This window comes from Trachypithecus francoisi, unplaced genomic scaffold (assembly GCF_009764315.1).
Source record: "Trachypithecus francoisi isolate TF-2019V2 unplaced genomic scaffold, Tfra_2.0 Contig01451, whole genome shotgun sequence".
Taxonomy (NCBI): domain Eukaryota; kingdom Metazoa; phylum Chordata; class Mammalia; order Primates; family Cercopithecidae; genus Trachypithecus; species Trachypithecus francoisi.
In genome coordinates, this window is record NW_022681432.1 from 1,481,121 (window position 1) to 1,495,880 (window position 14,760).

Consider the following 14,760-nt stretch of genomic DNA (forward strand, 5'->3'; position numbering starts at 1 on the left):
CTGGGTCTGATAGAATTTTACATAACTCTCCACCCAAAAAACAACAGAATATACATTCTTCTCACTACCACATGGCACATACTTTAAAATCAACCACATAATTGGACATAAAACAGTCCTCAACAAATTTTTAAAGAAACAAAATCATACAAAACACACTCTTGGACCACAGCACAATAAAAACAGAAGTGAAGACTATGAAAATGGTTCAAAACCATACAATTACATGGGAATTAATCAACATGCACCTGAATGACTTCTGGGTAAATAATGAAATTAAGGCAGAAATCAAAAAGTACTTTGAAAATAATGAGAACAAAGCCTCAACATACCAGAATCTCTGGGACAAAGCTAAGGCAGTATTAAGAGGAAAATTCATACCGTTAAATGTAAACATAAAAATGTTAGAAAGATCTCAAATTAAGGACCTAACTTCACAACTGATATAATTAGAGAAGCAGGAACAAATCAAGCCCAAGGCTAGCAGAAGAGAGGAAATAACAAAAATCAGAGCTGAACTCAAGGTAATTGAGAAACAACAACAACAGCAGCAGCAACAAAATTCGAAAGATAAACAAATCCAGGAGGTTTTCCTGGAAAAATTTAGTAAAATATATAGGCCACTAGCTAGACTAATAAGGAAAAATCAGAGAAGATCCAAATAAACACAATTAGAGATGATGAAGGGAATGTTATTACGGACACCACAGAAATCAAACAACCATCAGAAACTACTATGAACACCTCTACACACAACATTAAAAAACCTACAAGAGATGGATAAATTCCTGGACATACACACCCTACAAAGACTGAGCCAGGAAGAAAATGACTCTCTGAACAGACCAATAACACACTCCAAAATTGAATCCATAATAAATAGCCTCCCAACTAAAACAAACCTGAGACCTGTTGGATTCATAGCTAAATTTTACCACATGTATAAAGAAGAGCTGGTATTATTCCTACTGAAGCTATTCCAAAAAATTAAAGAGGAGGGACTCCTCCCTAACTCATTCTGTGAGGCCGTGATCACCTTGATACTAAAGCCTGGAAGAGTCACAACAAAAAAGAAAACTTCGGGCCAATACCCTTCATGAACATTGATGAAAAAATCCAGAACAAAACACTTGCAAGTTGAATTCAGAAGCACATTAAAAAGATAAACTACCAAGATCAAGTAGGCTTCATCCCTGGGATGTGAGGTTGGTTCAACATATTCAAATCAATAGATGTGATTAATCACATAAACAGAACTAAAGACAGCAAAAGAAAACTATCAACAGAGTGAACAGACAACCTACACAATAGAAAAAAAAAAAAAAAAATTTGCAAACTATGCACCTGACAAAGGTCTAGTATCCAGCATCTATAAGAAACTTGAACAAATTTACCAGAGAAAAACAAAAAAACCCATTAAAAAGTGGGCAAAGGGCAGGCACGGTGGCTCACAACCGTAATCCCAGCATTTCAGGAGGCTGAGGCGGGCAGATTACGAGGTCAGGAGATTGAGACAATCTTGGCTAACACACTGAAACCCCGTCTACACTAAAAGTACAAAAAATTAGCTAGGCATGGTGGCAGGCGCCTGTAGTCCCAGCTACTCAGGAAGCTGAGGCAGGAGAATGGCGTGAGCCCAGGAGGTGGAGGTTGCAGTGAGCCGAGATCGCACCACTGCACTCCAGCCTGGGCAACAGAGCAAGACTCCATCTAAAAGAAATAAAAAGCAAAGCACACGAGCAGACACTTTATAAAAGGAGACATACCTGCAGCCAACAAGCATATGAAGAAAAGCTAAATATCACTGATCATTACATTTTGTGGTATCATTAGATTTTGTGATCATTTGATTTGTGGTAAATCAAAATCACAATGAAATACCATCTCTCACCAATCAGAATGGCTATTACTGAAAAGTCAAAAACATGCTGATGAATTTGCAGAGAAAAGGGAACACTTATACATTGTTGGTGGGAGTGTAAATTAGTTCAACCATTATCAAAAGCAGTATGGCAATTCCTCAAAGAGTTAAAAGCAGAACTACTACCCAGCAATTCTATCACTGGGTATATATATCCTGAGGAAAACATCATTATATGATAAGAAACATGCACGTGAATGTTCATTGCAGCACCATTCATGATAGCAAAGACACAGAATCAACCTAAATGCCCATCAATAACAGATTAAAAAAAGGAAATGTGGTATATATACACCTTGGAATACTATGCAGCCATAAAAAGAGATCATGTCTTTTGTAGGAACATGGATGGAGCTGAAGACTATTATCCTTAGCAAACTAATACAGGAATAGAAAACCAAATACCACATGTTCTCACTTATAAGTGGGAGCTAAATGATAAGAATTTATGAACACAAAGAAAGAAACAACAGATTCTGGGGTCTTCTTGAGAAGGGACAGGAGGAGGGAGAGGAGCAGAAAACATTGCTATTGGGTAATGAGCTTAATACCTGAGTGATGAAACAATATGTACAAGCAAAAATAAATTAAACTAAATAAAATTTAAAAACAGAAACTCAGTTCTGCCACTCACTTGCTTTGTGACCTTAAGCAAATATTTAAACTCGCTGAGCCATAGATTGTTTACTTTAAAAATGAAGTCATTGTCCATAAGGCTACTATGAAGATTAAATGAAGTGTATATAAAACACTTGGCACCCATGGCTAGTACATAAAAAGAACTTAATATATTATTAGAGCTTTTCCTCAACAAATACCCTACTAATGTTTACTCAAAATGATTTAGCTTCAAGGCAATTTTAAAATCCTTTTCTTCTTTCATCTGTACATTCCCACAAAACCAGGACACAGATTTGATTATTCACATGGTACTCTTTCTAGGCTCTAGGAATGTGTTTCAGGAGGCAAGAAATAGATGGTCATTCATTGAATATCAAGATATATTTCAGATGTTTTATCCCTTCTATCTTCATTTATATGCACAGGGCTACTCTCTTATATCAGATTTGTTTATAATATTAAAGTCGAAAATTCATTATCTTCCCCCTCAAAGCCTGAATGTCTTCCCAAGTTCTCGATCTGAGTTAATTATACCATCATCCAGCCTGTCATCCAAGCTAGACACCAATCATCCTAGACCACAACCTTAGCCTCTACATTTAATCAATTATCAAGTGTGATTAACTCTAATTACTGAAGCACTCAGAACCTTTTCTCCATTCTATGGAATTTGCCTTCAAGCCCTCAGTATTTCTCCTTTGAACAGTAGCAACTGATATTCCTTCATTTCATTACCTTCACTGCTGTCTACCCTCCAGGCAACTGTTTTCAGATCATTTACTCAGTTCCTTAGCAAGGGCTCCTTTTACCTATAGAAGTTTCTTTAAGAATAAAACAAAACAAAATCATATGTGAAGGAGAACATATAAAATTCTAACTGAGGTAGAAGTGTGGAGCATGGGAGTATTTCCTGACTTCTATGTCAGCCAGTAAGGAAAGTCCTGAAAGATACTCTGGAACCCACTGGTTTAAAGGGAAAAACTTAAATTGCTTAACATAGTAAATCAAAAACTGGTTTCACAAAGCTGGCTTTTCCCTCCCTTTCTATTCCAACCACATCACCTATAAGCCTTCTACCTTAAAGCTCTGCTCCAGTCTCTTCAACTTAACTGCTACTCCCCATAACACACTAGGCTTTTTCTCATCCATCTGTACTTTTCTATCTGCTTGGAATGTTCTTCCACTGATTCTCCATCCGTCCAATGCTCAGCCTACAAAATACAGCTCCAAAGTTTCCATCTTATTGAGTATTACCCAACTTACCAAATTGATTTAACTGTTTCCACTTATGCGATATTATAGAACCTTGTATGTGCTTGTATTTTGGCCTCTATCACACTTTAATGCAATTATTAATTTACATTCCTTTCTCCCCAATTCTAGTGTGGCAAGGACCACTACTCATATATTTTTACAATGCCTAGAAATGAGTACCCAGAACAAAACAGATGCTTTATAAATGTTCAAATCTTTATATATAAAGATATCATTGCTATTAAACTCATTTTCTATGTTATAATAGCTTTTATGATTTTAAAGATTCAATTATAGAAATGTTAAGCTTATTTTTAAATGTTTTTGTGTACCCTTATGTACTTTTTTAGAGACTCAACAAAGTTAAATGCTAATTTTTGACACTGGAATTTTACCAGTTTTTCACATTGTTCAATGAAAGACACTAAGACATCGTGCAGGACAATGGCCACCTGCACCTTCTTCTTCTCTAATCATAAGGCTCCTATACCAAGGGTGCATTTTAGGTCCACTTTTTAACCTAGAGTAATAACTTGGACAACATGCATGGATGCCCAGAACCCCTGGAAACTAAAAGAATATTACTGAGACCTAAGTATGCAGGAGTGCTGCCCCCATGGGAGGTTTCAAGATGATGCTGTTTCGGCCAGTGCCTCCATTCCTGTCCCTAGCACAGAAACACATACACACATACAAACAACAAGGCCTTGAAAGGGATTTTCTGCAAGGATATGACAATTTTTAAAATCACATCCATTTGATATGTCGCTCAAGTAACAAAACTTGTTTTCATGAACACTTAAAAAATTCAATAATGTAACCTCTAATAGAGCTTGAAAAGCTCTGAAGGACAAGGCAGTTAGATCAATATTGGTTTATTTCAAATGCTGGGCAGTACGAAGAGACATGGCTGATCATCAGATGGATTTTATTACCTGTCGGAGTGATAAGTCCTGGCGATAAGAGCCCTGGGACTGCATGGGGTAGAAGGCGGGCATTTTCCTGCAACACTCCCAAAGAACGCTTAGGGGGCCTGCCAGGTCTTGAACTGTTGAAAAACAGACAAATATAGATAAGGTTAAAAAATGTACTCTTTCTGAGAATACCATCACTTGCAGCATTTACCTTTTAAATCTTGTTTAATTGCCAAAAGTGATAGAATTTTACATTAAAGACTATTTTCATGGATTACTAAGAGACCTATTTACTTTCCACTAAATTCCCCACTATTGTTATGGCAAACATCAGTGCCATAAGGCATCAATTTTAGTTTAGATTCCATTTACAGGCCAGTACTTTGCAATATAGCTTACCTGTTGTGTGAGAAACCCTGAGTTACCCCTGCTTTTAAAGCTACACTTGATCTGAAGTATTAATAAATGCTTCTCAGATCTGAGATAGTGACTCACAGAATTAAGATTATATAGAATGTGAAGTGATTAAGTCTCTGCCCAGCATGCCAGAGGTGAATGGTAAAGAGCTGAGAGATGTAGAATAGAAGCTGATGTTTATTAGCATTTCCACAGCTGCTGGGAGCCCATGAGGAAAAAAGGGTTACCACCCTCAGTAGCTTTTGTCTTCCTATGTAGTTTTTAAACCAAGCTGTATAACAAGCAGTTCTCTCTCTCTTGGAGTGGCTACACGAACAAAACCTGCCACCTTTGCAACCTAGGCTGTCTTTTCTTTTGGATTGATTGGTGTTTTTAACGAATGAGTTGATGATAAACTTATAACATTAACCTAATCCATTGCATTTGTACATTTTTCACCCACGAGCAGTTCAGAAACTGTAATTGCAAATGTTAAGTCATAACATGATGAAATAAAAAGTCAGTATCTGTTGCCTCCATCTTGTACCATAATAGAGTTAGGGTACTGAAAATATCATTTTAAAGCTGTCACTACATGAAGAGACTTGTAAGTCATAGAACATTAGGATCAAGTTATTCTCGAGTCACCCAATACATTTCAAATATTACTTTCTAATGTTGCCTAAGATATTGCTGTTGCCTTTTAGTAGAAATGCAGTTTACAAAGCTGAATGATACAAATTTTGACAAAATACTACAAAATACTATATTAAATAACTTCAGCAGCAAAAATGTATGAGGTTCAGATAGAGAACATACCCCAAAATGACTTTTGGTTTACAAAGAAATTTAAGTTAAACCTTGCTCTACCAACTTTGCAATAGCAAAATGCTCCATCAATGTAAGACAAACTCTGCTTTTAAATGAAAAACAACTTCTAGCAACCTTATACGGAGGTATCATTACCCAGTTCATTTTTCATACACTGTGCTAGTGCTATTTTCTTCCATTGTACATCAATATTATATATCAATCTAGCACAAAAGATTCTGTTTTTCTCATTTAATGTTTCAATTTTATAAATGGACTCTCCTCTGCTTCTTTCTACTTGATTCTGGGCTATAATTTATTTTCTTTAATTCAGTTTTTTAACGTGTTTGCCTTTACCCTATTTTATGGCTTTCTGACTCTTTTAAGGAATGCTGAAAGCAGAAATATCCTATGTACTTCAAATGTCCTAGAGGATCCCAATATCACTGAAAAATATTCATCGGAGTATATCCAGGCATCAGAGAAAGGCACATTATGTTATTGAATAAACTTCATCAAATCTATACTTTCTAAATGCTTTTTTGTTTCCTTCTATTTGTCAGAACTCAAGCCTACTAACTTTATTTAAACACACCTGATTACTCTTTGTATTTTTCCGCTGTAAACATCTCAGTGCTATCTCATTCTCATGAACAGTTTCAGACAGGCTGCCTCCAGAACTAAGCAGCCTGATGCTCCCTCTACTTCCACATCGTGAGTCATATGACTGCCAGCAGTTAACAGTACACTTTGAAAGCCATAAGTTTTAACTAGTTCTGTTCCAAATTTCTTGGTCAGTTCTCTCTATCTGAAGCAACTCTTTTCCAATAATCTGACCCAGGCTTGGGAAGCATTAGAGGCCTCTTAGTCTAGTAGTTCTACCTTAAATGTGAAGATTTGAAAAACAAATGATTTCACAGTTTATTTCACAAATGGCTTGGTACTATCTATTCCATATGTTATAAACTCCAGGAGGACCATATTCTCCATCCTAACTTTCATCTCAGTTCATAATTTTATGCTGTTGGTCTGATTAATTGTGAGTCTCCCCAACTAGAATCTAAGCTGCATGAAGGCAGCATACATGTCTGATTTTGTTACTGTATCCTAACAATTCTTATGGTTTCTAGCAGGAAGTAAGGTCCGCAAAAAGTTAATTAAACCAATTAATTAATATACACAGGAAACAATCTTTCACTGTTTGTACAGTTTCCAAATATTCCTTCAATTACTCTGGTCTCTTTGACCACAAGAACAGAGTGCCGATTTCATATATATATTTTTTTAAATCTTGAGCTTCACATTAACTATAGCAGCTTCAAAACAACATCACCTCAAATCTGTGTACAAGGGTAAAGAAGGCTATGGATAGATCCCATTGTCTTATTCACTTAGAAGCCCTACAGGTTTCAAGATCTGCTTAAGGAATAAAGGCCCCTGCAGTCACACATATGCAGTAACGATATCACTTATTCAGTCGTCTACTAAATAAACATGCACTAGGTACCTATTAAGCGTGTGTGTGGTATGATGCTAGGTATCAGTGACACAGAGAGTAAAATGTAACCTCAACGAGGGCAAAGATTTTGGTTTTATTTTTTTCATTGATATATTGTGAGAACCTAGAACAGGTTTTGCCTTTCAGGAGCTTGTGGTCTAGTTAAAGAGATGTGTGTTTGCCCTGTTATTTAAAATTTCTGATTGACCCTTTAGTGAATACGGTTGTGAGATACCTGCTTCCAAACTTGTTTACATTTATCAGTCATCAAATATCTCATTCAGATTTCTTTGTTTTTAATTTTAGAACAAAGACTTGGGCTCAGAGAGTAAATTAATTGGAATGAAGTTTGTGAAAGTGCTTTATAGTCAATATACCTACATACAAATATAAGATAGCTTTATTCTGACTATTACACCTACTGATTCTCCATAGTAAGACATTCATAGACATTCCTGCATTTCATTTTAAAGAACACGAGCCTGACAACATGATGAAAGATTGTGGAGGACTCTGTAAAAAGTTGGGAAGGATCTTTCTTGATATATGATCTTGCCATACTTCTTATCTTTAAGAGCTGTGTTAGCATCAGGCAGATATTCACATATTAATCAAGGCAAATAGACATGTAGTGGTTTAACTAGGTAACTGTTATTTGGATGACAATTTAATCAGCATAGGTTGAAAGGTCCATCATTGTAGCATCCTGCTTCTACTAAAATGTTGATTGTATTACTGATCTTAGTAATGCTTTATTTTACAGGGCACGAATAACCATGTAATTACTCTTTAATTAAATGATAATTGTTTCTTGGCAATTATTTGTTTGCAGTTTAATTACAAGGTTATTTGAAGTCTGTAAAATAAAACAGGCCTTTTTACAAGTTCCCATCCAAGGGCTCTGTCAATATATCACTCATGTGCACTGTAAAGGAAAGTTGTTATGGTACAAGGCAAACAACCCCATAAAATAGTCAAACTTATTAAATAGCTCAGCTAAAACTTGGAGAGATTCAACTTTATAGAATTCACATTAAGTGTAATATTTATAGGTTATTTAAAGGGAAATTACACCAAATAATCATAATTTCTGTGGGCCCAGGTCATCCTTTAACATAATTTATCTTCAAATGATTTCCCCTTCATTCTGTAAACTTCTTTAGAAGACATGAAATACTCACCCAGATTCCTGAGATTGAAGAATAAACCAACTTAAAATATATATTAACAATACTTCATATTTCTGCAGTTGAAGTGAATTACCATCAGAGGATCACCTTGAAGTTTACAAACTTTGTAGAGTTGGCAATTCCCTAAGAGAGAATTTCAGCAGGTCTTCTAGTGTCAATAAGATAAGATACATTCTGTGATATATCTATTCCAAGTTGAGCAATAGACAAAGTAGCTCATACATCATTCATTAAGATTATTAAATTTGACTGTTGAATTTATTTTTATTTCATGTCATCAGCTATTTGTGAATCAAGGAGTGAGCAACTGAGTAAGATGAGTGATTTTTGTTGTTCCAAAGAAAAAATCCAGTTAATTAATTAACGATGTCATAAGCCTTAAAGATATTTAATATAAATCATATGAGCAGTCCTTGATTTAATAAGGAATCACAGGTTATGTCATCCTTTCAATGAAAGCTTGTCTTCCTACTTCTTAAAGAAACATTTATAACATCCCAGGACAGTCTGTGAAAATTGCTGGGAATATAGTGGTAGTTAAGGGTGGTATTAGCAGCACCTTGTAAAAACCACTGCAATTGAATTCCTGAAGTGAAAGCCATTACCAATGACCTGGGATTTACTTTTCAGAGTTATCACTGATATTTAAAATCCCTTGAGATGGTCCCTGAATGTGTCACTGTTTAGTGTACATTAGAAGCCAGAAAACTAAAAATGACATTAGCTTTGAAGGCGTTGTTTACCTGACTGTGAGAGTGCTGCTCTGAGTTTCGATGCTCATGTTATATTAAATAAGAATCTCTTTATTTTGCCAGAACAGTAAGACTTACAATTGCCGTGTGGATTAATAATAATCTCTTAGGTCTGACATTTATTACAACATTTCAAGGATGCCAATGGTAGCTAAACTCTACCTGACCTTCCAGTGTTTATGAAGAGAAACAAACTCTGACCTCACAGCAACCTGAATCTATCTTTTCTGTGCTGGCAAACAGATCACTTGCCTAACTATTGCACTGGATTGAATTTCCAACTAGATCAAAGGCAGCAGCAACCAATTCAGCAACCAGGAAGAAGTCATCCATGCAAAATGGGCAATTAACATTAATCATATATTAAATTGTTTAAGCTGATAACTGGAACCTGATCACTATGGTAACTCTCATAAAATGGTGCTTATGTTAAACTGGGCATCAATCAGCTCTTGGTTCATGGGAACTTAAAGTATGGCTCATCATGTCTTTAGGAGTGATCAATACAAAGAATTAAAAAAAAACACCAGAGGGAAGATCATTTAGATTCTATTAGCATTTTCTACCCTTTTCAGATCTTATACGCATATCCCAAACTTAAGCGTAGATATATTAAGAGCATCAACACCAGCATTTCATTAGTATCAGGCAAGTTATGGAAATTAACATAAGATTGTTGAGGGGGATGAAGGAAAACCTCCACTTGTCAATGGGTTATGCGTTAAAATGTTAAGGCTCATGTAGAACGACCCACGTTTATGTATTAATCTTATAATTATAATAAATGAATTATTTATAGCTGTGTTTTAAAGTAGTGATGCCTCTTTCTCTCACTAATACTGAATTTCTGTTTCTTTTCCTTCAAAAACAAAAGAAATCTGATGGTATAGACAATTTATAGGTTGACTACACACTTGATAGGAAGTATAACTATGAAGATATTTTATACTTCATTTACTTGACTCTGTACCCTATTTAAATGAAATGTGCTCTAAATCTGGTGTTAGCACCTTTACACAAGTTTACTTTTTGTCCTAAATTCACTGAATTCTGATAAAGACCTTCATATAATTAACAACGATTTTATAACATAAATGCTAGCGCATAACTTGAATCATTAGCAACCTCCTTTTCTCTTTCTGCTTGTGTAAGTCCTGTTAACATCAGTAGGATCAATGCACCTTAGTAAATCTTTTTTTTTTTTTTTTTTTTTTTTTTGAGATAGAGTCTCACCCAGGCTGGAGTGCAGTGGTGCAATCTCAGTCCACTGCAACCTCTGCCTCCCTGGTTCAAGCGATTCTTGTGTCTCAGCCTCCCAAGTAACTGGGACTATAGGCATGCCCCACCGCGCCCGACTAATTTTTTGTATTTTTAGTAGAGATGAGGTTTTGTCATGTTGGCCAGGCTGGACTCAAACGCCTGGCCTCAAGTGATCTGCCCGCCCTGGCCTCCCAAAATGCTGGGATTACAGGTGAGAGTCACTTCGCCCAGCCGCACCTTAGTAAATCTTAGAGTGAATCAAATTAAATAAATATTTCCCCTTCTATTGTGTATCATATCACCGTCAGACACAATATTTGTAAAACAAAGTTATTCTTGAGTTTACAAAGTATCACTGTGGAAAACTTCTGACTAATGGATAAGAAATTAACATTCACATTTGGACACATTTTCACTGGCGCCTTACATTCTGCATATTCTTCCCTCAAATCCCACTTTCCAATCTTCTTCTGTTCTGTCAGAAATATAGGAATGCTCTCAGTTGCCAAAACTATAAACTTCTCTCCTTGTCCTCTCCTTTCATTTAGAGTCTTCAGTATTTTTCTTCCATCATAATATGTGTTGCAATATTTCACCTCTCTCCATTTTTTACTTCTGACACTCTCATTCAAGCCTTTATCCCTTCATGTCCCAGTTATTTGTAACAGGTTGCTTCACTGTGTTCCAATCCATTCTAAATAAACTGCAATGAATTTTGATGAAATATCCCTTTCATTATGTCATATTTTGCTCCAGAACCTTCAATATTTCCGACTGCATACAAAATAAAGTCAGAATGCTGTAGTCTGGTAACCTGCTCCAATATTTCTTTCTTGCCTTTTCTCCAATTACTACTTAAATGAGTCCGCCACTCCAGCGAGACTAGTGAATTTACTACATGCTAACCATAGTATTTGACCACAGAAGAAACATCTCAAGGTATTAGGTTTCCTGGGGCCATGTTTTGTTAAGCTCCACTGCCTTGGGAAGGCTTCTGTGTAATTTGCTGTAACTGCCGCTGTTTTTTTTTGTTTTTTTTTTTAAGGTCACTGACTTTTCCTTTGTGTCATCAAACAGACTTTCTTTAATGGTTATTGCAAAGGACATGCTAATACCAGCAAGAAGGATACTATTGCAACTAGCCAAAATAATGTTTTCCATGCCTGACAAATGAAGTCTCATCAGTAACCATCAGCCTGTAGCCTGTAATATTGTCAGTCTATAATTCCATGATAACCTCAACAGTTAGCATTTCAAGTTTGAATGGCAATCAGAAAATGCAGCAGCATGGTGTTAATATTACAATTTAGTATATCTTAGGAACTTGAGCAAGGCCATCAGAAGCTGATCACTATTAACCTGCCTGCATTAGTCTCTATGGATAGTGATACAGTCTGGAAGCACACATTCAGTCAATAAACTCAGAAGCTAGTTTCATTGCTGACTTAAACTCCTTTTAAACTTTTGCTCTTCATGGATAAATATTAGCAAGTAATCTTAAAATAAAAGTACCTTGAACAATCGTAGATATTCAAGGTAGTGCAGTGGAAAGCACTTAAAGTGAAATCTGAGTTCTAATCCCAGTTGCAGTAGGTAGAATTCCAAAATTGTCTCCATGACAAGATTTCCAGCCCTACTTAATAGAATTGTGACTATCATGAGCTATCATGCCCAAGATTATGTTACATTATACAGCAAAAGAAATTCTGCCAATGTGATTAAAATAATGAATCAGTTGACTCTGAGTAAATAAAAAATGAGATTATCCAGGTGAGCCAATCTAATTATGTGAGCCCTTTGAAAGTGGAGAGGAGAGCCAGGTCTGGTGGTTCATGCCTGTAATCCCAGCACTTTGGGAGGCTGAAGCAGGAGGATCACTTGAGGCCAGGAGTTTGAGACCAGCCTGCGCAACGTAGCAAGACAGCCATCTCTACAAAAAATTAAAACATTAGCTGAGCATCATGGCACACACCTGTAGTCCTTGCTACTCAGGAGACTGAGGCAGAAGGATCACTTGAGCCTAGGAGTTTGAGGTGGCAATGAGCTATGATCATGCCACTGCACTCCAGCCTGGGTGAGAGAGCAAAATACTATCTCAAAAATAATAAATAAATAAAGTGGAAAGAAAAACAAAGAACATACCACTACTGGTCTGAAGATGGAAGGGGCCACAACAAGGAATACAAATGACTTCAGTAAGCCAAACTTAGCCCTGTACTGACAGCCAGTAAGGAAACAGCAACATAAGCCCTACAATCATAATGAATTAAATTCTGCCAAAAATGTAAATGAGCTTTTGAGCCAGTTATTGCCTCCAGAGCTTCCAATATGAGCCCAGCCTCGCTAACATGTTGATTTCAGCCTTGTAAGACTCTAGAAGAAAACACAGTCAAGCCCATCCAGACTTCTAACATAAAGAACTGCAAGGTAATAAATGGGTGCTATTTTCAGTTGCTGTCCGTCACAATTGGTTGTATAGCAAGAGAAATCTAATATACTAGTTTTGCCATACTGAGCTGTGTGACCTCAGGCAAATCACATCACTATTATAGAAGTTTTTCCACATTAGGATTAGAGATGTAAACTTAATAACTATGAATTCAATCATTATTACCATGCTATAGTTCAGGTCAAATGCAGACAATTCATTAACTTCAAAATATACTTCATAGTTTCACTTTCTATCTGTCTGTTTTAATTTCTATTTTAAGTTATATTAAGTTGCAGGATTGGTCCTATGGAAAATTGAAAAATAAATAAATAAAACACACAGTTTGTGCATAATGCCATAGCATTTTCTCCAACTGATACATGTGTGTAATTAGTCAATATATCTGAATACTAGTTTCAAGGTTAAAAGGGCTAAACGACTTCAAAAGGAAGGGAATCCTGATGCATGCTATAGGATAGACGAAACTTTTGGACATCATGCTAAGTGAAATAGTGAAGTCACAACAACACAAATACCGTATGATTTCACTTACATGAAGTATCTAAAGTAGTCAAATTCATGGAAACAAAAAGTAAGAATGTAGTTGCCAAGAGCTGAAAAGAAGGGAAGATAGGGAGCTGTTGTTCAATGAGTATAGAATTTCACTTTTGCAAGATGAAAAAGTTCCCGTGGTCTGTTGCACAACAATGTGAATATAGTTAACACTACCGAGCTGCACAATTAAAATAGTTAAGAAGATACATTTTATGTTATACGTATTTTACCACAGTTCTTTAAAAGTTATATACAATTATAAGACAGTATTATTGCTATGTTTGCAGTTATTAATAGATTTACATTTTCCACTGAAATCATTTTGAATGCCAAAGGAAAAAAAATGTAGAGGGATACATCATGAAGTTTACGTATTGCAAAACTTCCCTCACCTGAATACTAGAACTACCAACTCTCCCAACTATCTCCTACATCTATAACACACACTTAATTTACACCCTGAGACGTCCTTGCTTCTAAGGCAGGATTAAGGAGCTCAAGCTTTGCATTTTAATTTCACAACTGTAATTTTTCTTAATATAACTGCAATGTATTTTCATGTTTATATGCAGATTTGTTTCTCATTGTTTTCCCTTCCCCATTCCTTACTTTGACAGGAAAACATTTGTAAGGCATTTCTCCCCCCAAAATCTTTGCCCCACATCTCTTTCCTTTTTCAAACTAATAAAGACGATTTTCATCAAGGACAGAATAGATAGTAGCAGTTGACTGGGAAATAGAGAAGTAAATCATAATTTTCTTTGTCGTTCTTTACGGTATTATTATGGATAAATTGCTAGACTTTAATAAACACTCATGAAGATCTTCAAAGTTGCCATGGCAGTGGAAATGCTCCTGAGCAATTAGATATCATAAGAAGAAAATTTCCAGGTGAATATTGTTGACACAAATGAACTATACACTTAAAAAGTTAAGATGTTACATTTTATGTTTTGTGTATTTTATGGAAATTTTAAAATAAATAAATAAATAAGATCTATTTTTTCCCTCCCTCACTTCAAACTTGAAGTCAGGTAAATTTGGGTAGATTCAAATATCACAAGTATCTCTTAAGACAATTCATTCCAGGAAACTGGATACAGACTAATATACCTAAAAAGTCATTTTTTCTTTCTAAATTATAGTTTCCAGGAGGTA

The 14,760-nt window shown here is 35.7% G+C and overlaps 1 protein-coding gene across 1 annotated transcript in view; it reads right to left on the reverse strand.

The window, feature by feature from the left end:
• DACH2 (dachshund family transcription factor 2) overlaps positions 1–14,760 on the reverse strand; it is an 811,718-nt gene that overhangs the window by 420,442 nt on the left and 376,516 nt on the right. The window contains 1 exon segment of the mRNA XM_033233153.1: positions 4,732–4,844. Within this exon segment, the coding sequence (XP_033089044.1) occupies positions 4,732–4,844 (113 nt within the window).